The sequence below is a fragment of the Pan paniscus genome, chromosome 11 (genome assembly GCF_029289425.2).
Source record: "Pan paniscus chromosome 11, NHGRI_mPanPan1-v2.0_pri, whole genome shotgun sequence".
Taxonomy (NCBI): Eukaryota; Metazoa; Chordata; class Mammalia; order Primates; family Hominidae; genus Pan; species Pan paniscus.
Window position 1 is genome coordinate 7,454,844 of NC_073260.2, and position 24,269 is coordinate 7,479,112.

At 45.7% G+C, this 24,269-nt stretch overlaps 1 protein-coding gene across 2 annotated transcripts in view; it reads left to right on the top strand.

Moving 5' to 3' along the window:
* The window catches only part of MED27 (mediator complex subunit 27), a 217,501-nt gene that overhangs the window by 177,469 nt on the left and 15,763 nt on the right, over positions 1-24,269 (top strand). The window contains exons 5-6 of one of the 2 annotated variants that reach the window (XM_003822400.4): positions 6,236-6,343; positions 16,034-16,075. In XM_003822400.4, the coding sequence (XP_003822448.1) occupies positions 6,236-6,343; positions 16,034-16,075 (150 nt within the window). The remainder of the gene's footprint in view (positions 1-6,235; positions 6,344-16,033; positions 16,076-24,269) is intronic. The other variant, XM_034929346.3, reaches the window with a different exon arrangement.

Below are 24,269 nucleotides of genomic sequence, written 5' to 3' on the forward strand. Positions count from 1 at the left end.
GATGGGGGGGCTAGGCAGGGGCAGGTTTTCTAAATGCACTTCTGGGAGGCGATGGCCAGATGGGAGGCGGGCTGGGCTTCCTCTTCAAGTGCACCTTGATGCCTGCACAGGAAACATAGTGCCTCCCCTGACTCTCTACCGTGAGTAGTGAGCAAGCTCTTTGGAAATGTGCTGCTTGGTATAGAAAAGTGTTACCTTGGCAACAGCAAGCTCGCTTCATTACCAGATGGCATTAGCTTTTATTAGTGGTATCCTATAGCAGTTGCCAAGAGCCGACCTGTAGCCCCCGTCGGTGGGCGTTTTGCTTCTGACTGTGACCAGCACTGGCTAGTTTGTGGAAAGATGCCCGTTGGCCTCTATGTGCTGCATCTCTTTATCAGTCTATCAAAAAGTTCAAGGTCACTACAACCTGGTGCATGCAGATACGTTAGAAACTGGCACATGCCAGACACATGAGAATCGGAATCATTGTAGAGCGATGTGAGGGCTGGAAGGACTGCTAGAGAGCGCACACCAGGCTCCATCTCGATGGCAGAGCCAGGAGGGCTCCTGTTACGTTACCCTTCCTGCCGCACCACACTCCGAAGAGAAAGGACGCTAACAGCCATTGAGCTTTGCTGTCCACCGCACCCCTAGGCCCAAGTTTTACATGGATCGCCTCCTTCAATTTCCTCAAAAGGTCCCACCGCATTTCACAGCTGAGTAAACAGGCACCAGAGGTTGTCTGAGTTGCCCTGGGTCACACTGCCTGCAAGTGGAGAATGAGGGCCTGAAGCACAGTGCTGGAGAGTAGGAGCAATTGATTTGCACACCAAATGGCCACCGCCAGGAGGTCTGGCTGCCTGACCCTCAGGCTTGCAGGCACTTTCTGCTCAGCGGTTGCTCAGCAGACCCCACAGTCTTATTCATCCTTCAGGTCCAGCACAACTGTTACCCCCTCTCAGCTTCCTATAGCCCCAGTTGTGACAGCAGGAGGGAAAATTAACATAAGGACCAGGTCAGCCAGTTCACTGACCTGGCTACAGCAGCAGTTCTGGTTCCAGCTTTGACGTTAACTGGCTTCAAACCGTTTCACCTCCATAAAGTCCAAACAGGGGTTTGGGCCAAGTAACAATAGCATTGCCACTGAGCACTCCCTGTGCCATCCCCTTCACCTGTGCATTGTCTCACTGACTCCTCACAGTCATTCTGAGATGGGAGTGCCATTATCTCCATTTAGATGTTCAGAGAAGGTAGGTAGCTAGGCCAAGCTTTCCAACAGCAGAGCCGAGACCTGATTCTAAAGCCTCAAAATGTTAGGCTTCAAAACTGGGTATATTATTACCATGTTAAAAATCCAGGCCGGGCGCAGTGGCTCATGCCTATAATCCCAGCACTTTGGGAGGCCAAGGTGGGAGGATCATATGAGGTCAGGAGTTCAAAACCAGCCTGGCCAACATAGTGAAACCCCGTCTTTACTAAAAATATGAAAATTAGCCGGGCGTGGTGGCACACGCCTGTAATCCCAGCAACTAGAAAAGGCAAGGAAGGAGAATCGCTTGAACTTTGAAGGGAGGTTGCACTAGCCAAGATTGTGCCACTGCACTCCAACATGGGAGACAGAGCGAGACTATCTCAAAAAAAAAAAAAATGCATAAAGCCATAATTCTATGCCTATTCAACTTAGATGAGCACCAGGATCTTTTTTGGCTCTATAAAAAATAAGAATTGGCTGGGCGCGGTGGCTCACGCCTGTAATCCCAGCACTTTGGGAGGCCGAGGGCGGGTGGATCACCTGAGGTCAGGAGTTCGAGACCAGCCTGGTCAACATGGCGAAACCCTATCTCTACTAAAAAAAAATACAAAAATTAGCTGGGTGTGGTGACAGGAGGCTGAGGCAGGAGAATTGCTTGAACCCAGGAGGCAGAGGTTGCAGTGAGCCAAGATCACGCCACTGCACTCCAGCCTGGGTGACAGAGCAGGACTCCATCTCAAAAATAATAAATAAATAAATAAATAAATAAGAATTGACAAACTTCATAGAGCTTTATGGATTCAGAAGATCCCAAAAGTAAGCCAGTGCAAGACTTTTCATACTGACTATCCATAAACTACTATAGCCCTGGAAGTCATCTTGCCAAAAAAAAAAAAAAAATCAAACCTGCATCTCATCTAATTATCAATTGGCAGGCAATACAGAGGAAGGAGCAGCATGTTAAAGTATACCACTGGGATGCCACCAGCAAAATCCAGACTGTGGAAAACTCTGTAGGAGATAACCCAGTTTCTTCAACACATAAAATGGGGGCATGGGGTTGGGAGGGGGATCTCTTTAGTTTGGGAAAGACTTATGAGACATGTCAACCAGTCACATTGTGTGGACCATATTTGGATCCTGATATGAGCAGACTTGTAATAAAGTGGCAAAAGTAAAATCCAACAAACCCCTTCCCTGCCCAAAGTGCCAACTTAATTGATTTTTAAAAACTTCTTATTATGGAAGATTTAAAAACATATACACGAGTAAATGAAATAGTACAAAGAACCCCACGAACCCATCCCAGCTTCAACAATGACCAACTCTTGGCCAATCTTGTCACCTCCACCTCCACCTCCTTTTCCCTCCCTGTGTTACTCTTCTGAAACAAATAACAGCCATGGTATCACTTCATCTGTAAATATTTCAGTACGTATTTCTCAAAGGGTTCCAAAAGCACATAAGCAGAACCATGACACCCACATCTAATACAATAATAACTCTCCAGTATTATCAAGCATGTAGTTCAGTGTTCAGATTTCCAACAGTCTCATAAGTTTTGATTTGATTTAGTAGTGCCCATCGCTGACAAGAACAGAATGAAATAGGTGTGTTCATACCATTCTGGTTGGCATAACCGTTGTGGTTAGCAGTTTGGCAGATTATATCAAAAGCCTTAAAATATTTGTATTGTTTGCCACAGTAATTATGACTTTGCAAATCTAGGGAAATAATTCCAAATGTGGTGAAAACTTTGTGAACAAAAGTATACACTGCGGCCATATTTATATTAGGGGAAACTTGGAAGTAACCCGAACGTCCACCAATAGGAGAATGGTTAAAGAAATTATAGGATATCCTTTCAGTAGAATGTCGTGCAGCAATGCAACACTGATTGTGAAGACTATATAGCAGTATGGAACAATACTTGTCATAGTTTTAAGGAAAAATTTGATTTGAAAATATACATGGCTGGGTGTGGTGGCTTGCGCCTGTAATCCCAACACTTTGGGAGGCCAAGGCGGGCGGACCATGAGGTCAGGAGTTCAAGACCAGCCTGGTCAACATGGTGAAACCCCGTCTCTACTAAAAATACAAAAATTAGCCGGGGGTGGTGGCGCACGCATGTAATCCCAGCTACTCAGGAGGCTGAGGCAGGAAAATCGCTTGAACCCGGGAGGCGGAGTTTACAGTGAGCCGAGATGGCACCACTGCAGTCCAGCCTGGGCGACAGAGTGAGACTCTGTTTCAGAAAAAGAAAAAAGAAAGAAAATATATATATATATAGTTTCATTATAACGATGTTAGAAATTCAAAAACCATAAGCCTTTGATAATAAAATGATTGAAAGGAAGTACCCCAAAATGTTAATGGTGATTATCTTTCCATCTCAAGACCAGGAACAACTGTCTTCTTCCTTTGTTCTCTAATTTTAGATTTTTCCATAATAAACATTTATATTTTTAAGTATTAGTTAACTTTAAAATACCAAAATTAACTTTTAATAGAAAAAAATTTGAATATAAAATTTCTGGTGTTATTAGTATGTATTTCTAAAATCCATCTTAAGAAACTTAAATTACAAAGGCAATTTATCATTTAATTAATATCAGCCAGGTTTTGATGTTTCAGGAAACAATTGCTTAGTCACCTAGGCTTATTAGCAAAGAAAGTTAAAATGTGCAGTTACAAACAGTGGCCCTTCCAGAGGAGAGCTGTGGAGAATGTGTGGGACCTACGTTCACTTTAGCCTAGTGAGAAGGTATCGATTTCAGTGTCTGTAACTACAAAACTATAACTTGGCCGGGCGTGGTGGCTCATGCCTGTAATCCCAGCACTTTGGGAGGCCAAGGCAGACAGATCACTTGAGGTCAGGAGTTTGAGATCAGCCTGGCCAACATGGTGAAACCCCATCTCTACTAAAAATACAAAAAACTTAGCCAGATGTGGTTGTGCGCACCTATAGTCCCAGCTACTCGGGAGGCTGAGGCAGGAGAATCGCTTGAACCTGGGAGATGGACGTTGCAGTGAGCCGAGATCACACCACTGCACTCCAGCCTGGGTGAAAGAGCAAGACTTTGCCTCAAAAAAAAAAAAAAAAAAAAAACTGTAACTCAGTTGCTTTCCCTCCCTCCCTTTCTTCCAGTAGGCTCCATGTTGACTAAAGACAGAGTTACTCACTCTACCTCCATGGTTTATTGGCATCCTTAGATAGGGATTTTCAGTAACACAAAAAAAATGACCCATTGATTGGACATAGGACAACAAAAAATAAAGAGACCCACTAAACATTACATGGTGTGACAATATTTAAAAGTGTTATACAGAAATAGGATGCCTTTATTAGCAGTCCCTTAAATGTAAATAAATGTTTTTTCTTAACCATGTTTGTATTCAGTACTTAAAGTATACAGAAATAGAGCTATCAACCTAACGCTTGAAATTATTGAAGGAATCAAATGTTGGGGGTGTTCACTGATACCCAGGACTAATCAAGGAAAGAGGAAGGTTGTTGTTGAGGATGATCAGTTGGAAAACTGCAAGGAATGGGGATATAAGGAAGGGGTGATTGGAGGTGGCATCCCCGGAGTTGAAGGATCAGGATTGCCATCTGGAGCTAAGGCTCTTACCTTAGGCAGCTCAGCAGGGCTTTCTTTCAGCAAATTCTGTGACGTCAAAACCTCATCAGAGCAACTCGGACTATGGGCGGGTGGGTCCCAGGCTGGGGTCTGCGTCCAGGGTCTCATATACGAAATGAAAAGCTTTAGCAAAGTCTTAGAAGAGTTACGTGAGCCCCTCATCTTCATCCGTATATTGTTTATTGTCGCTATAACCAAATACATGAAGCTGGGTAGTTTATAGGAAAAGAGATTAAGCTCACAGTTCTGCCGGTTAGGAAGTATAAGAAGCATGATGCCCGTATCTGCTTCACCATCTGGCGAGGGCTTTTGTGTTGCACCGCATCACAAACATCGCAACATGGTGGAAGGTCTAAGGGGAGGCAGACACGTGTGAAGGCCAAAACCCAAGGGGTATCCTGGCTTTATAACAACCCACTCTCGAGGGAGCTGATCCGTCTTGCCAGAGCAGGGACACAGGACGTCAAGAATGAACCCAGCCATTTCTGAGGGATCCGCCTCCTTGACCCAAACACCCCCCACTAGGCCCCACCTCCCAGCACCACACTGGGGATAAAATTTCAACCTGAGTTTTGGTGGGGGGAAACAGCCATATCCACACCATAGTGTCCCTAAAGAAGGGAAGGTGCAGTTTCTATTCTTGGTGCTGAGCCTATTCCAGCAAGCACAGCAGGTTCCTTTTTCCCTGGCATACATGAAACTGCACTTTTTTAAGGATTTTTTTAAAAAATGTATAATATGTGCTTAGGTTCTGAGAGTAAAAGCACTTAAATGTATTTCCAGGATCATGTTTCTTTTTTGAAGATAAAATTCAGCTACTTTCCTTTTACCTCCTGACTTTATTTGCTATTGCTTTTCCACTTTTACCAGTTACTATAGATAGATAGTTCAACCAAGAGGCATTTGGTACTTGCCTTTGCTCTGTATATTGTACTGTGTACATATTGCATAGGTATACATAGGGCCACGACATAGTACGAAACAACGTGCTCACTAAATCCTATAATTGCCAGAATTGTAGAATCCTCGCCTTTGAAAAAGAAAATCTTAAAATGGGAAAGGGAAGGATTTTACTTTTTCCAGCAGATAGTAAACATATGAAACTTATCCTCAGAGTTTGTAAGCCAAAAATATAAATAAATTTAGGGAAGTTAGACGAGTTGAGGCCCAAAACATTTTTCAGTGATTACAGAAAGAACTTGCTGTTATTGAGAGTTCATTTTCCAGTGCTGGAGGATCCACAGGGCCAGCACCATGAATCCAGTCTCACTGGATTGGCCAGGTGGTCATTTCTTCTCACACCCCTGCCCAACTTTGTGTGATTGCATGTTCAAGCGTCAGCTTACATGTGTTTTGGCAGGTGACCTTGGGAAAGGTGTTGAAAGTGATCGTCGTCATGCGGAGCCTGTTCATTGATCGAACAATAGTAAAGGGATATAACGAGAATGTCTACACAGAAGATGGCAAGGTAAGCATTGTGGAGTCTTGTGTGTTCCTTGGTTTTCTGTATCCCAGAACAAGTGTAGTCGAATTCCAGATGAATGGCATTAAAAACTAGCAATCATAGCGGAAATGATCAGCAAACATAGATTTGTCAGCGTGAGGATGCACACTTTGTGAAAAAGCATGTCATTCTCTCTGCTTGCATTCTCCATCAAGCTTCTGCTTTTTCCTCTAAGCCTGATGCCCTTAGTTGAATTTCTAATTTATCACCTTAGACCCCAGTTGCCTCATTAAATGTGTCTTCTGAGGAAATGGATTTTTTTCCCCAAGTCAAGCAGCTCCTCAGTAGCCCAAGGTTCAGCATTTTGCTTTTCCTAGAACCACGAGGAAAATTCCCATTCATTTGACACAACCTGATGACACTCTTTTTCCACAAAACTAACAAGTCGCCCTTAGGAAGTGGCTGTGCACAGCAGCATATATTGAATACTGCTGTTGAAAGAAGACGTGTTATTTCCACGGGTGACTTGTTTCATGGAAAGTTCACCCTTGTGAACCCCTAATTCCTTTTGACTGCACAGTCTCCATATGGCTCCACAGAGAGCATCAGAGGATGCTGATGGGAGCTGACAGCCTTCATTTGTGTTTGCACCAGAGTGTAATGAACACCGTGCCTGAGATGCCCCACACTCTTCCAGGCCACTCTCAGCACGGAGCCTGGTCTCCCCACCCCATCGGGAGCCTTTCCTTCCTCGTGACTCTCATTAAAATGTAAAAGTTTGTTAGTATGAATACTAGCACTCACCACCCAACAGCCACATTATAATGAGAATAGAATGTTCTTCAAAAAAAGGTGGTAACTGTGGCTTAGCACATAGCAGGGCGTTACATAAGAAGCATAGCCCGTGATATAATGAGATGTGTGTTTTGAACAAGTAACCCAGCATTTCCACATTCCACACAAGTGTTGTCTACGTGGGATGCAACTCCTGCTCCAAGGACTGTGCCCAGTTCTCGTAAATTTCCTCGTTGATACCAAATCATTCATTGAGGGGAGATTTCCTTTTTCTTTTTGGAAAAACCAAATGTCTTTGGAGCATGCATGTAAAGTGAGTAATCAGTCAGGTGTAGTCTGTGCGTCTGATTTGTAAACTCTGACAGCTGCTCCAGAAGGTTCCACACTGTTGGTCAGCAGGAGACGCAGCACTGAGGGTAGTGTATACCCTCGCAGAGACCATGGGCAGTGGCATTTTGAGATGCCATTCTTGTTGGGTTTTTTCAAAGTTGACAACTTCATAGTCACTCCTGGTACAACACATAGCCCTTGCTTGCCAAGGACTTACAAACGAATTGGAGAGATGAAGAACAAATACGTAGAAAGGTGAGTCATAATCAGGACCGTGCTACTAGAGTTACCAAACTTAGGGTGCAAATGAAGCATGCTCTGAATTGAGATCGTAAGGAGGAGTGGAAATTTACCTACTTTGCATGATACCTTTAACACTCTATTTAATTGCCCCTTACTGAAAGTGTCTGAAGTAGTACACATAAAGCACTTGGCACTTTGCCATCTAGTCAATACTCAGTAAATGATAACTAGTATTATTTTTATTCTAACTTAAAATAACAGTCTTGGAATATAGAGTCTCATAGGTATGGTGCTTCCAAAACACCTCTGATCGCCCCTCCTCAGCTGCTCCAGTTACTTCCTTCTTTCTTGTCTTCCCCCTTGACTTCCCAGTTTCCCAGAGTTTTCTTCTCCCTCTGCGCATTCTCTTTGGCCATTCTCATCCACGTCACCCACACAAGGATCACTCATGATTTGTTTCTAGATCAGACTTCCCATGTTCCTCAAGTTTAGCCTGTCTAAAACAAAACTCATCCTCTCTCTCCCTACACTCAGTTTCCCTCCTCTTTTCCTTATCTTGGTTAACAGTACCACCACCTAATTGGTTAAAGCTTTCTTCCCTTCATCCCGCTGGTCTAGGCTGTCAGTGATTACTGGCAGTTCTCCCTCTTAAGTAACTCTCAAACTGGGCCCCCCATCCCTCTCCACCCCTCTCGCTCCTCTCCAGCTCTCATTATCTCTGCACTGAAGAATGCACGCACCGCCTCACTTCTAGTCTCCAGTCTTGCTTCCCTCACAGTCTGTCCTTCACTTGGCTTCCAGAGCTGTCTTCCTAAAATACACATGCGAGCGGATGATTCTCTTTCTTTTTGCCATCTCCCCCTTGCCCAAAGCAGCCCTCCCCAAAGTAGGAAAGTAGGATATTAATAGATGTTAGGCAGAAAGCAATGCATGGTCAAACAAGTTTGAGAAACTCTGGGTTAGAGAAAGTTCAGTGGGTTTCTTTACTGTGGAAACCAGTTTGCTGATGTGCCTTATGAATATCTTACAGGGAGTAGAGAGTATGCAATATTTTCCTAACTTATTTGGCCACCAAATTCTTTTTATCTTCTTTTATTCTTAGAGCATATTGTGACATTGCCATTTTGTAGAATATACTTCTGAAAACTCTGGCTTGTAGCATAAAATCCAGACTCCTCTGCAAGGCGTCTAAATGCCTCATGGCGCAGCCCCTGCCTTCCTTTCTGACTTCATCTGGCATCATTCTCTACACACACCTCATCTTATCTCCAGCCGCGTGCTCCCTGTAGCTTCCATGACATGCCACACTCTTTCACGTATTTGCATGTTTTGTGCCTTTTGCCCTGGGATCCCTCCTAGTCCAGCTGACAAAGTTTTACTCTTCCCTTTACACTGGCTGAATGCCATCTTCCTTCCCATCCTGTCTCCATTTTCCCGAGAGCCTCTTTGCTTATGAACATGGGCTCTAGAGATGGCCAACCTGGGTTTGCCTCTCCTTACAGCACAGAGTTATCATCATTATCCACACACCCATAGAATTCAGAACAATCTTTTCCTAGTGGTGCATCATGATTATTTACATGTCCATCTTGCAATTAATAAAAATACTAACAATACTAACATACATTGGTCAGGCAGGCACTGCACAAAGCGAACTTTGCCCACGGTGGCTGTCGAATCCTCCTCACAGCATCATGAGACAGGCGCTGCTCTTAGACTCATCTTACACATGGAGAAACTGAGACCTAGAATGGTAACGTTGCCCACAGCCACACAGGGCTGGATCTCAATCCTGCATCTACCAGGAGCTCCTCAAGGGCACAGGCTCCATCGTGTGACTGTCTGTCTGTAGGGTGCACTTCTGTGCCAGGAGCACGGTAGGAGCCCAGTCCTGTCTGGGAGGAGATGATGAAAAAGCCTACTTGGGATATGAAAATGCTTAAGCTGGAATGGAAAGTGGAGAATCAAAAATGAGAAATGGGGACTAAAAGGAGCGGTAGTAATTGAAGTTGTAAATAAGTCAGAGGATAAAGGAGACACACGAGTAAAGGGAGACCTCGGGCCCTCCTGATGAGAGATTAGCCCGGCCTCTCTCTTTCTCCGAAGGAAAATGGCTGTGCATTTGGGACCCTGGTTGACATCAGAAATGTGGTTGGACAGGAAGCCTTGCGTCCCCCTTTACAACTGTATGCGTTGGCCCAAGCAGTGCTTAAGCAGTGCTTAAGCTTAAGATTCCGCTCAGAATCTCATCCTAGCCAATTTGATTAGCCCCTTTTTTCAGAGCACTTCACAAATGATAAAAATAAACCATGCAGACATTATTAGTGCTCTATTTTGAGTACTCTGTGTGTGTGTACTTTATTTATATACAATCTAGGCATTAGTGCAATTAATGTGTTGAATTGTCTGGCACATCCCAAATGAAATGTGGCGTCTGGAAGGAGCCCTTGGGGCCTGACATGTGTTCTACAAGAGCACGTTGTTGCTGGAGACATCACTGCTCCCGGGACGCAGCCTGCGTTTGCTGAGTTGGTGCCTAGGTGGCTGCAGGGGGGTGTTTTGCTGCAGTCTCCTGGAGCACAGCCACAGAGGCCCTGGGTGTGGCTCAGGAAGCCTCCTATGGGCTTAACTTCTGCCTCTGTGGTTGTCTCTGTCCTCCAAGCCCAAAGCAACCAGCACATTCGAAAGTTTCATTATCCTTCTTGCTGCTGTAGTGGCCCAGCACCACCCCTAATTTCCAGACCTTGCAGGTTTTTTCCCCATCAGAATGCAGCCCAGCAAGGCTATCACTTTGCACTTTGCTCTAACAACCACCGCCATGACCCTAGCATCCTGTCTCTTTACCTGCAATGCATATTTTTGATACCAAGGACCAATAGCCTGATTCCTCTAATAAAATAAAAATGCTTTTCAGACTTACCAACCACTTATTCATTGTACTCAGGGAGTAGCAAGAGCCATGACTCAGCATGTTAAAAGGCAGGATTGAAGATGAATACCTGGCCATTGTCCTGATCTTATACCAGTCAGACTTAACTGAAAAAAAAATGTGTCTCGTTTGAATTTATCTTTTTGGGGGATTTAGGTTATGTTAATGCTATAGCTTCATTAATTACCCCATATCAATAAAAAAGGCAGCTTTTAGCCTCCGAGCATAAGAGAGGAAAAGAAATGGTGGTATCAAAGGAAACCTTCAAAGACAGCCAGAGCTGTCTCCAGGGTAATTTCTGATCCCCGCATTCTTCCCACTTCAAAGTTGGCTGTGTGTGTGCATGTGGGTCGAGAGGGTGGGGAGCTGAATCTGATTTCTCTAATAAGTGTTGGCATCAGCCCTGTTTGATATCAGATGCAGGGAACATTTTGATTTGTTATAGCCTTTGAAATTGTTCAGACGACCTTCAGAAAAATGGCCTCTTGCTACTTCTAGGGGGAAGGGTGAAAGCCAGGGAAAGGGGAATCCAGTTTAATTCATATGCAGAGGATGCCCTGAAATTGTGCTTTCAGCAGTTTTTTAGTAACAAATGCATGTCCTGATTGAAAGTGAAAAGTTGAAGAATAATAGACCTGTAACACTGTGTTCTTGGGTGAGGCTCTTGTTCACTCTTTTATTCTCTGGGGAGGGTCAGCAGATTTGAGAGGGTGACCACATAGAAGTTTATGGTTTGGAAAATGTGGGTAACAACATGGAGAGATCCGTCACCATAGCTGGTTTGCAGCATTCTACCCAAACTGATAGGCCTATCACCTGTTCACCTTGCAAGACGAAGCTACTAAATAGAGGTTCTAAAAGTTGGAACCTCGTGTGGCTTACGAGTTTTATTTAGATAATTTTGAATCGATTCCACTGTTTTTTGAAATGAAGTAAAGAATTGATAACTTTCTGATAAGCTGCCAAAATGTTCACTTGCTGTTACATGAATTTTAGTGGCAGTGGTTGTCACAGCAGCAGGCCTCAAAGCAGAACTATGCTCCCAGAAGAGCTGCGCAAGTGACAGCTTAGGGAGCGCGCAGCCCCGGCATCCTGCCTGCTGTCTAACTGGAAGGCAGTCTCTTCCTCCCAGGGTAAGAGCTGGGCCTCTGCACACAGACCTGGTTTCAAATTCCCCCACCTCGCATTAACTATGCAATGGTGGACAAGTCGCCTAACTTCTCTGAGCCTCAGCATCCTCATCTGTGACTTGGAAATGGTTTTATCAACCTCATGTTATTGCCAAAAGGATTTTAAAAGTAACGCAGGTAAAGGGCAGGCCGAATGCGTCGTCTTCATCGGTAAATGGCATCTGCCCTTGCTGGTTGTGATGGAGGTGGTGGTGGTGGTCAGCATTGCAGACAGAATCACCTGCCTGCTGATACTGGGTCGCTCTGATTGTTCTTGTCAGTGAATAAATTTGATTTGTCACCATTTTCACCAGTTCTTCCTGTGTGTCAAGAGGTCTTTTGATGTCTTGGTGTTTGCCCTGAGAACAGACGTGTCTGTGCTGAAGCAGTTGGTCATCTGCAAGGTTTGTTTTCATTTCACCTGAGAACAGACCACACCCCACCCTTAAAATACTTACTGCAATCCCCAGAGGCCAGGAGGCTGCTCCTGAGACTGCAGACTCAGCCACCAATTACCACAAGGTTGACTTTTGTGTTTTCAGATCTTTCTTATGCTTGCTCAGAATACTGAAGGGTGGTTCGCTTTCTTTTTCCTGACACTATATAGTTCAGAATAATTTTTTGTTCATCAGGTTGAAGGTTTGCAGCTTCCAGAATGCTCCTTTTTTGAATATTGCAGCCAGCAAAGAATTGGTAGCCATGTCTGCCTCTGCAGTAAATAAGCTGAAGCTAATAAATATTCACTTGGATCAGTCCTGGCTCCCTGAAATGAATTTCTGAAATCTTCCTGGCCCTGAGGAGAGGCAGGACATTGACTCCAGAATGCTCATTTCTGGCTTTCTTTGGCATAAATCTAGCAGAAAATCAAGTACGAACCACCTGCTGTGCACTCCTAGCAAAAGAGGGCCCTATGGTTAAGGGGTCCCTTTTTCACCCATGCGCACCAGGTAAATAGACCGTATTATCTAAGGTCCTTCTGTCCCAGATGGTAGGAGCTTTTCCCTAGGGTCCTGAATAATATATTTAAACCTTTTAAAAAGAGCATCATCCTCACTTTGAATAAATGTGGTGTGTTTTGAGAATCCACAATGAGGCTGGAGAGGCCATGTTTTCATTAAACCTATGCATATTTTTCTCTAGATTTTTTTAAATTAAGACATTTTGCAGATACTGAAGGATTTTTAAATATGTTTATCTTTTAAATAAAAACTATAACTTTTTAATCTAGCAGATTCTTCTTTTCTGTTTTTCTTGGCTTTGTGTTTATGTCTTGGTCTGCTTATGTATGATGTAAGCAGGCAGGAAGGGTAAACAGTGAAGAAGTTCAGAAGAAACAGCTGTGGGCTCAAAATGGAAGGAGAACTATATTAGTTCCAAGTTCAGACATCGGTGTTCCTCTTCCTAAAACTGAGATTTGGAATCTTTGGCTTCTCCCTGTCATCTTGGCAGTAATTTTGGTACAACTAAACGATGCAAAAGTCATTCTTATTCATCCTGCAACCCCTGAATAATCTTTAAATGCTGCATTTGTTAAGCCCTGGGTTAAACTGCGGCACTGAGAAAGTAATACGAACCGGATTTATCCTCCCAAATATGACCAGCTGCCCAACAGTAGTTTTCTTCAACAGAATTGATAATGTGGGGAATTAATTTCATATGTTTCTTTTGAGGTTTCCCTCAGAGTCATCTGGAGGTAACATGTCACTTTTCCCCTTGCAGATTGTTGAGCTGTCACATTATAATTCCAGCGCTGGAAGATCTTTAAAATTCTTACTCCATCCAGTGGTTTAAGTGGGGGGCACTGACTGGCAATTGACACCACCTTTCTGAAGAGCAGTTTAGCCAGAGTAGAAGGAGGATGATCTGTTGAGGGTTTTTGTGGCAATGCAAGAAGGAGATGGTGCAGGCAGTGGGGGTAGGGAGAAGTGGGTGATTGAGGTTCATTTTTCCTATTGAATGAATGAATGCTTGATCAGTGAAAGCTCCTCCATGATTTGTCATGGAGTTCGATGAGCTGAACCTCTGCCCTCTCCTGCGGAAGTACAGAGTGGCCTCCTCAGAATCATCTTAACCTTCTCTACTGTCCTAAAAGTTTTCAAACACAGTGAAATTTTCATGAAACTAATTGTGAACAGGGAAAAGCCAGGAGAACTAAATGTATATGCCTGTTCACAGCCCTGCTTTTAATTTCCAAGCACTGTTTTCAGAAAGCCAGGTTTTAGTGTCTTCCGCAGAATAGACACAGAGCTCTGAAGTGTCCTGGGTCAAATGCAACACATCCTGTCCTGTCTTCTTAAAGGGCTTTTCCTGTCCAATGGCTTCCCAATGCTTTCTGGTGCTCCAAAATCAATCACACACCACACAGGCCTAAACCGCCATGGCCCAGGGCTCTACCTGACCGCTGGCCAACCCCCAAGGCAGGTTCCCAGAGGCCCATTGACCAGGTGTTCCATTCACTCAACTCTTGAACTCATATATTAAAGTCAACTTTTTAGCACCTATGGGACACAGTGATGGCTTTCTCGTTTCCTCATTGCCCTTGAGCCGTCTCTGTCAGCACTGTATTGTGGGTAGTTCTATTTTTGCCATACTTAATTTGTTCTAAACTCTTGAAACAGAAGGCATTGATTTGTTGAAACAGAAGGCATTGATTTGGTATATCAGGCAAACCAGTAAAAACCAAAATGTTTTTGGTTAGAATGAGCTACTGAAGTACGCTGTGTGTGACCAAGTGTGACCAGAGGAGGACTGGACTGGGTTTACTGTGAGCCCTACCCACATGCCAACTCACACCTCCTCCAGCTTCCTCATTCATCAAGTAGGGGTGCCCTAGAACAGGGGCTCCTGACCAGCCGGGCGTCAGTTACCCTTGGGAGCAGGGCTACAAAACAAACAATGGAACAGGCTCTTGGGCCTGCTTCAGCCATTAATTCAATACTCTAGGGGAGGAACTGAGCAATCTGTATATCAAAAAACAAAAACCTTCCCCCAGGGGCTTCTGATGCTCAGCCAGGATTTGAGCACCACCAGATGAGGCCATCTGTAAGATGCCTCGCTAGATAGCCTTGGGCTCATGAAAGGCTCTGAGCTATTGTTTCCCCATCTGGAGAATAAGACTGTTGATGGGGCCAGTCACGTGGGCCAGTTCTGGGGATTACATGAGTGTGTGTGGAGGGCCTAGTGCAGTGCCTGGCATGGAACAGGTGCTCAGCAGCTGGATGCTGCCAGCTTTCCTCCACTCAGAAAAGACCTACTGATGCCCACAACATGCCAGACCCCATTTCTGGACCTGGAGAGGCAGTGGGAAGGAAGGCAAGCCTCCTGTCCTCACTGAACTTCCATCCTGTGGGCAAGTCAGGCAGGAAACAAGTAAACAAAGAAATAACAGAGCTTCAGGCAGTTTTAAATATTATGAAAACTTTAAATTTTGAAATGGTAAAGAGGGTCCAGTGTAATGGCTCATGCCTGTAATCCCAGTACTTTGGGAGTCCAAGGGGGGCAGATCACCTGAGGTCAGGAGTTTGAGACCAGCCTGGCCAACATAGTGAAACCCTATCTCTACTAAAAATACAAAAATTAAGTAGGCATGGTGACGCACGCCTATAGTCCCAGCCACTCAGGAGGCTGAAGCAGGAGAATCACTTGAACCCGGGAGATGCAGGTTGCAGTGAGCTGAGATCACGCCACTGCACTCCAGCCTGGGTGACAGAGCCAGACTCCATCTCAAAAAAAAAAAAAAAAGTAAAGAGAATCAAGGTAACAGGTACTGGAAAGAATGTTTAGATAAGGTAACTGGGAAATGCCTCTCTGATAAGGTGACATTTGAGCTCAAGGGAGTATAAGAAGAGCCACATGGGGGGTTATGGGAAAAACAATTCAGGCAAAGGGCACAGCAAGTGCAAAGGGCCTGAGGCAGCATTGACCTTGGCATTGAGAAATGCAAGAACCGTGGTGAGAATCAAAGTTGAAAGTGAGCCAGGGACTCAGCTTGCAGGAGCCCTGGAAGCAGCAGGTGCCTCAAGGTGACTTGCTGTATTCCTTCATTGACTTTTCTTAACTTGCCTACAAATGGATAAAGAAGAAATTAAGTCGGACATTTAAGATCCTTTTCAACCCTGAGATCCTATTGTTCTATGATGAGATTTTTTTTTTCAAGTTTAAGAAGGGTTAACAGTAGTTACAATATTATTTCTTGAAGTCCCGAATTCTAAGACCGATGCTGATGATCCTTCTCTCCTTTCCCCTCAGCTTGATATATGGTCCAAATCCAACTATCAAGTATTCCAGAAGGTAAGTTTTACTTTTTGCTTCTTACTCAAGCGGCATTAGGAAAACATGAATGCTTTGAGGTTTAAACATTGGTCTCAAATCAGAGGCTTTTGAAAAAGTGAAAAAAGCCAGACAGAAAAGGATGCTCACTGTCTGATTCCATATGTATGACATTCTGGAAAAAAACAAAACCTTAGGGACAGAAATCAGATCCGTGGTTGCCTAGGGGAGGGTACAGGGACTTGGCCCCAAAGGGGCACAAGAGAATGTGGGGTGGTGGGAATATTCTGTATCTTAATTGTGGTGGTGTTACACAACTGTACATGTTTGTCAAAACTCAGAACTATATTACTACAAAGGGGCAGTCTTATTGTATGTAAATTATACCTTAGGAAAACCATAGGTTTTTGAGATGTTCCAGAAACTGTATTCTGAAAACCTAGTTTTAAAACTTGGTTTCTCAGAGCCCTAGCGGTCTCCACTGGTGCCCAAGGGATGGGCCAAGGGAAGCAGGCTGGCACTCCCTCACCCTGCCCCTTCCCCACTTTGTGCTCTGGGGACACTGTATCTTTTTCAGATATTGGGCTTCCTTATGAAAAACTGTTATGGGAAATGTCAGACGAAATGAAAAGTGACCAGAGAAAATTCATTTCCCCAGCTCCTGACAGTGCAGGGCCCCTTCCCTGGACCAACTCAGGCCCTGTGGCTGATGAGGATTCTGTCCCCACCGCCACACCCCCACCAGTCCCCACAGTACTCAGGGCCAGCTCCCTGCAGGGCAGCAGCCGGCTTCTTCTGTTCTCATCCATCTTCTGTCTCTGGTCTCATCCAGTAGTGAAATAAGAGAGTTGGCCATCATCTCATTCATTCCCTCATCCAGCTCAACAACAGATATCCACTCCCCAGCACTTTGGGAGGCCCAGGTAGGCAGATCACCTGAGGTCAGGAGTTCAAGACCAGCCTAGCCAATATGGCAAAACCCTGTCTGTACTAAAAATATAAAATTAGCCGGGCATGGTGGCGGGCGCCTATAATCCTAGCTACTCAGGAGGCTGAGGCAGAAGAATTGCTTAAACCTGGGAGACAGAGGTTGCAGTGAGCCAAGATTGTGCCATTGCACTCCAGCCTGGGTGACAGATGAGACTCCATCTCAAAAAAAAAAAAAAAAGTATCCACTGAGCCCCTTTGCTCTGTGCCAGGCACTGTTAGGTGCCAGGGCCACAGAGGAAACTCCGACAGGCAAGGAAGCCTAACAAATGATTCCAGGTGATTAACCGGGGGCTGTGGCCAGGAAACACAAGGGGGCCTCCTTCTGATTAGGCTAGTCAGAGGAAGCCTTTGTAGGGGAAACTGAGGCAGGCAGTGTGAGAAGGAGGAGCCAGCCCCGTGAAGGGGGGATGAAGTGGAGGTAGAAGGCAGGTCTCGGGTCAGGGAGGTGCCTCTAGGCCCTGGTGCAGAATTCGGATTTTATCCTTAATTCGGTGAGAAACCACTGACGGGATTTACACAGAGGGGGATGTGATTTTGAAAGCTTGGTCCGAGTTATCCCCACGATGAAGAATGGTTGTGTCCACAGTGTGCCAGGAAGCATAGGACTCTTTTGTAGATCAAGGTGAAATTCACATAACTTGAAATTAACCATTTTAAAGTGAATGCTCCTTGGCTTGACGTGCATTCACAATAGTGTACATCCACTACCTCTGTCTGGTTCTAAAACATTTCCTTACCCCAGAAGAAAATCTGGTGTGCATTAAGCAGTGAGCATAGGACTTAGTGGATCAGAGGGGCGTCATGGACCACCCTCTAGAGGTGTTTACTGTACATAATCCACAGTGCCCCCTGGGCCCCTTTTTGGTGATAAGGGCTAGGCAGAGGACAGGTGTCTAGGATTAGGGGAGTAGTCTGAGGCTGAAAACCACATATTTAGGGAACCTATATAAGCATTACAGATTCATGATCTGATCACAGCTAAATGCAATGTGCTACCCTGGATTGGATCCTGAAACAGAAAGAGGTTACTAATGGGGCCGGGTGCGGTGGCTCATGCCTGTAATCCCAGCACTTTCGGAGGCTCAGGTGGGTGGATTACAAGGTCAGGAGTTCGAGACCAGCCTGGCCAACATGGTGAAACCCTGTCTCTACTAAAAATACAAAAATCAGCCAGGCGTGGTGGCGGGCGCCTGTAATCCCAGCTACGCGGGAGGTTGCAGTGAGCCACTGCACTCCAGCCTGGGTGACAGAGCAAGACTACATCAAAAAAAAAAAAAAGAAGAAGAAGAAGAAGGAAGGGAGGGAGGGAAGGAGGGAGGGAGGGGTTACTAATGGAAAAACTGGTGAAATCCAAATAAAGGTTGGAGTTCAGTTATTAGTGAGTAACCAGTGTTGGTTTCTTTGTTGTGACAAATGTACCGTAGTAATGGAAGATGTTAACAGTGGGGAAACGGGGTGAGGGACATGGGAACTGTCTATTGCATCTTTGCAGCTTTTCTGTAAATCTAAAACTGCTCTAAAATAAAGTTGTAACAAAGAAAACCATAGCTTGATTCTTCTAACACCCTTTACCCAACTGAGCTCCCTGGAAATGTAATGAAGAAAATAGCCTCCCTCCTTTCCTCCCTCCCTCCTTCCTTCCCTCCCTTCCTCCCACCCTCTCTTCCTCCCTGGTCCCTGGGTCTGAAGCATAAAGGAAGGAAGGGTGTGGTTATGCACAGGCTTTAGTGCAGGGAAGTACATTTCTCATCTAAGTCACCATACCAGAGGTATTTACTTGTTTCGCATGCAAAAAGTCTCAGCCTTCAATGCTAACGTTTTCCGTGCTGACTGTCCTTGTCATTTTCCCCCCAGTGGCTGGTTGAAAAATATTCTGAGGAGAAAGAATGCTGCTCATTATCCTTGTCTTGCTTTGCTTTAATAGTGAAGAACATTAAAATGGTCGGCTTTTCCCCTCAGTCTGGTCCTTATCTTCATGTCCTCTGTGGTATTGCAATGAGTTCCCTCCTCCAGTCTCCACAAAAGGCCAATGATGACTTCTTGAGGGCTGTAAGCATTGCAGCTTGTAACTTGGTATTTAACAATGGTCCATTTCCATTCCAATACCCTTGATGAGGGAGGGGCTTGCACATGCTCACTTTTGCATGTTTTTTTTTTAATGTTCTTGTAGTATTAAGTATTTTTTAATGCAAGCACAAAGTGTATTAGGAAGTTGTAAAATGTATAAAACACAGATTTGGTGAAGCATAGATTTAGAAAGACAGTGCTGTATTTTTATCCTACCTCCCTTGAAAATAACCTGCCAGGCACTCTTTGTATTTGTTTAAAATTACAAACACACTCTGAAGCAGAAGCGTTTAAAATTTGATATTAGTCTAGTTGGAGAGATTTAGGAGCATCCGCCAATTCTTTCCTTCCAGTCTATGTAACACGTTTCAAGTAGTAAAAATTGATGAATTCTAAGGGATGGGAATTTTATCTCACTGGTGAGTGGCATATCATGTGTATTTGTGCAGAAGCCTTTCTGAGATTCCTTTATCTTCGTTCCTTTCACCTATTATTAACTAAGTGGACTTAACCTCTGATATTGACCTGTACCAGATTAAAGAACCACAATTGGGAGAGGTGGTAGTGCCTTCTGATTACAACTAAAGGCAGATAACATTGAAGTCCTTTTTTTTCAGGGACAAGTAAGAATTAAATTAGTGAGTCCTCTCTCTTCCTAACTAAAATGTCTTCCATTTGCTGTCAAATGAAGGAAACATATTGGAAAATAATGTACAGAATTAAGCTTAATCCTTTATCAATAAAGCCTTCAACTAATCATCATCACACCGAATGAGTTTGGGATCTTGTTAAAAAAAAAAAAATAAGCCTGTTTCTGTATCACTGAGCTTGTGGGAGATGGCGGTAGAAAGCACGAAGCATGCGCGGTGTAGCCTCCATCCCAGGGCGGTGACTGGCGTGCCTATTTCGTCGTGTTCATCTCAGTGGCCAGCAGGTAGACCTCCCTGTGCCACTGCCAGGCCCTGCACTACGTGCAGAGGTGGGACCACGTTGTCCTTTGCAGATTCAGAGGCCTGGCACAGCTTATGGGGTGACATTAAGTATTTCAAACCTAAATCACCAAAAGAGAAGGATTCGGTGGCAACATTCTAAACTCCGCTTTTTAGGATTTGCTATTCCTCAAGATTCTATTTTCCTCCTGTCCACCCACTTATATATGGGGTGTCATGATTGATGTTGCTTGTAGTGTTTCCCAGAAAGACGCTGTTTGGGAGCACTGCGGCAGACATCTTCCACCTGCTCTGCCTGTTTGCACCCAGCCAAGTCGACCGGCCAGGGTGGGGTTCGTTCCCAGCATCATCCAGAAAAGCTCAGCCTGCAGCAGTGGCATGAAGTGCATTGGGGAGCAGCATGACATGCTGGAGGATGCTCCTTGGTCATCAAGAAGAGGAGATTGCTCAGGCTGAAGATAGTACCCAGATGTCCTGACAGTGGTGGGAGGTGCCACAGCTATGCCCACCTCTGAGATGGGAGTTCTGGGCCACCAGCAGCAGCGCACATGGCATTAATGGAGGAATTCTCCTCCTGCTCTAGCTGAGGTAGAACCGCAGAGCTCCCTCTCCTAGGCCTTCATTATGTGGTTGCAGTCACTGTGTTAGGCCTGTTTTCTTGCCCACAAGCAGCAGCTGTGGCCAGCCCAGAACGAGGGAAAGCAGAACTGGGAAAGCAGGAAGCCACGCCCCAACCTGTGCCCACCCCGAGGTCTCTCCTTCAGTGTGACAGGGGAGGGGGATTGCCTTGCAGAGCCAAACCAAGCTAACACTCACCTTTTTATTTCTGGCAAACAATGTCAGGAGGTAGGAGAATGGAAGCGTGCCCTTGTCACATTCTCTCAGGCCCGTGCCTGACCCGCTGGCTTACAGCCTGAGTACCTGAGCTTCTGTAGCAAATCCCACCACAGGAAGCAAAATTCTGCCTTCCTTTTGTCTGCAGATATTCATGCCATCAGCAAGCCCTTTTCACTCTTCCTCATTAGACACCTTACCCAAGTGTGGAAGTAGCAGAGGGCTGGGGACAGCTTGCTATGGGTCTATGGCTGCTAACAGGTTCCCATCATTTACTGTGGTCCCTGGAGGCTCCTTGCACTTGGTCCTAGGGTGAAGAAGCTTTTTATAGCCAGCAAGTCTCCAGCAGAGTAGATTCAGAGAATGGGACTTAGAAATGGGCGGGGTGGCGGGGGGGTGACCGTCTGAAAGGGCAGAATCACAAAGAGCCAGGAAAGGTTTCAAGCGTGTTCATATTTTTCTGACATTTAAACTCTGCAGGGGCAGCCACTGTTTTGTTCTTTAACCCCCTCATTTCAAAACTGTGCATTTTCATCCAGCAATTTAGGGAGAGTAAGAGCAGACCAACAGCTACTCACTGCATTGTCTTGCTAGGGTGGCTGGAGAGAGAGGTGGAGTGTGTGTACCACCCAGGTAGGCAGGGGACATCAAGAGAGAGGCCAAGAGGGACCCACACACACTTTGCAGCTTTCTCGTCAGAGGTAAGGGACAGCATGAAAGTAGCCCGCAGATGTCCAGCTCTCCATCCACAGTCATTGCAGAGGGATGAGTAACCCTTTCAGTTCTGCACCGTCTGAACTTTTAGCTGTGAGCAAATTGATTGTCCATGGTGGGTCATGTTCTGGGCAGGGTGCCGCTTGCTTCTTCATTCCTTTGTTCATTTATTAGTTGATTATTTTTATTTTTATTTTATTTATTTATTTATTTATTTTTATTTTTTTGTAATGGAGTCTCGCTCTGTTTCCTGGGCTGGAGTGCAGTGGTGTAATCTCAGCTCACTGCAACCTCCACTTCCCAGGTTCAAGCAATTCTCCTGCCTCAGCCCCTAAGTAGTTGGGATTACAGGCATGCGCTACCATACCCAGCTAATTTTTGTATTTTTGTAGAGACGGGGTTTCACTGTGTTGGCCAGGCTGGTCTTGAACTCCTGACCTCAGATAATCCACCTGCCTCGGCCTCCCAAAGTGTTGGGATTATAGGCATGAGCCACCGCGCCCGGCCTGTTCATTCTTTTTAATATGCAAGACTGGCCCCTAACTGAGGCAGACTTGATCAAGGTCTGTTTACTCGGTGGCCACCAGGTGCTTTTCAGTAAAAGAGATTGAGTCAGCCCTAGAAGACTCAGTTCTCTGAAAAGTGGGTGGACACCTGATATTGCGTTGGTGGGTACGTGGAGTACCTAGCGTAAATTGACTACCAACCCCAATGGTATTCAAAAATCCTAACCTATCGCTCATTCCAACTCCTAGGGGAGGAAACTGTTTCAACATGGGATCATTCCCCAGGGATTGGAACCGTCACCCTCCTCTGAGTCAGGTGGTGCTGCACACCGTAGTTGGGTGTGTGGTGCCGCTGCAGCGTTTCACACCACTAAAGAGGCCCCATAAACAGTCATTACGTTGTTTTATTTATTTATTTGAGACGGGGTCCCACTCTGTCGCCCAGACTAGAGTGCAGTGGTGTGGTCTCGGCTCACTGCAACTTCCACCTCCCAAGTTCAAGCAATTCTCCTGCCTCAGCCTCTCGAGTAGCTGAGATTATAGATGTGCACCGCCACACCCAGCTAATTTGTGTGTGTGTGTGTGTGTGTATTTTTAGTAGAGACAGATTTTCACCATGTTGGCCAGGCTGGTCTTGAACTCCTGACCTCAAATGATCCACCTGTCTCAGCCTCCCAAAGTGCTGGGATTACAGACGTGAGCCACTGTGCCCAGCCACGTTATTTTCAGTTTCTAACGTTTCCTCCTACCAGCCTCCTCTACATTTCCTTCCCAAAGCCTCTCCAAATGCCACAGATGAAGGCCTGGAAGAGGCCATGGTTGTGACAAAAGTTCTAAGACCTCAGGCCAGATCTCAGTCCCGTTCCCTGTTTGGTGCCCTGCACAGGTGAGACCCCCACTCAGAGGGACTCCACAGCCGGGAGCTGCCTCCCAGAGTCGTTGAAGGCCCTTCTGTCTTTTACAGATCTCAGCCCTCTGACCATCTCCCCGCCTCTTAAATGGTGATTAACTTTTTCCAACAGGGAGAACTTATGTTGTAAGGACAGAATGTGGTGTCATTTTCATCTGTTTCTGTGCGTTCTGTTGCTGCCTCACAAGTGTGTCCCAAACAGATAGAACTGAGGGGACAGCTTTCATCCTTGCAAAGGGAAATGGGCCGCTTCATGTAGCAAGACAAAGTCCTGTCCGTGACTCCGATGAGTGGTATGCCCAAGAGATTTGTGTGTGAGCCCGCTAGTGGGCTGGCGACAGGCTTCAGGGAAGGAGCGGCGGCAGACGGTCCCAGGGCATCCCTGAGGGCAGCCCTTCCCTCAGCTGACAGCTGGACTGTATTGACCAGGTCGCCAAGCAGAAGCATCGGCGCGGGGCTCTGGGAGCTGAGAGCCGCAGGGAGGGTCGTTAGGCTCAATCCAACAGTCGAAAACCCTTTTACTGCCACCTTCTCTCTTAATGGTCTTGTTTGAATATTCATAAGCATCTAGACTAAACTCAGGACAGATTTGATCATTTGTTCTCTTATGCTGCCCCAGTACCTTTCCTGCACAAGGCTCCCTCAGCCCCTACTGAGTGTGAGCATGGCCCAGGAGCTCACATGAACCCAGTTTTATGGCTAAAATTGAACCAGGAAAGCCTGGGCCATCCTGTTGACTTTCTGAGGGCACGCTGCGTTGCCCTGGAAGTGGTCTGTGGCTTTCTGCCATTAGAGGAGTCACAGAGTAGTCATCTGTCATCTGTATAGCTTGTTTCTTCCTGAAGGGTTGTGCGGGCTGCAGTGTACTCAGGTCAAAATCTGAAAACTGCTTCTGGGAAGACCGCCCACCTTCCCATTCCCCAGGTCTCCATCCTCAGCCCATAGGGCTGTAAACTCCATGCACGGGCTGCCAGCATGGCAGGACGGCCCCCACCCATCCGCTCTCTAAGCCCAGGCTGACCTCCCACCACGTTCCCCACAGCGACCATCCCAGAGAGAGACCACATAGCAGAGTGGCTAAGAGCCATTCGCCGTGTCATCAGGTCCCGGCTCCCCCCCTGTTTCCTGTGTGGATTCACTTGCCTCAGTTTCCTCATCTGTAAAACAGAGACGCAGCCGGGCGCATGGGTCATGCCTGTAATTCCAGCACTCTGGGAGGCCGAGGCAGAGGATCCTGATCCTAG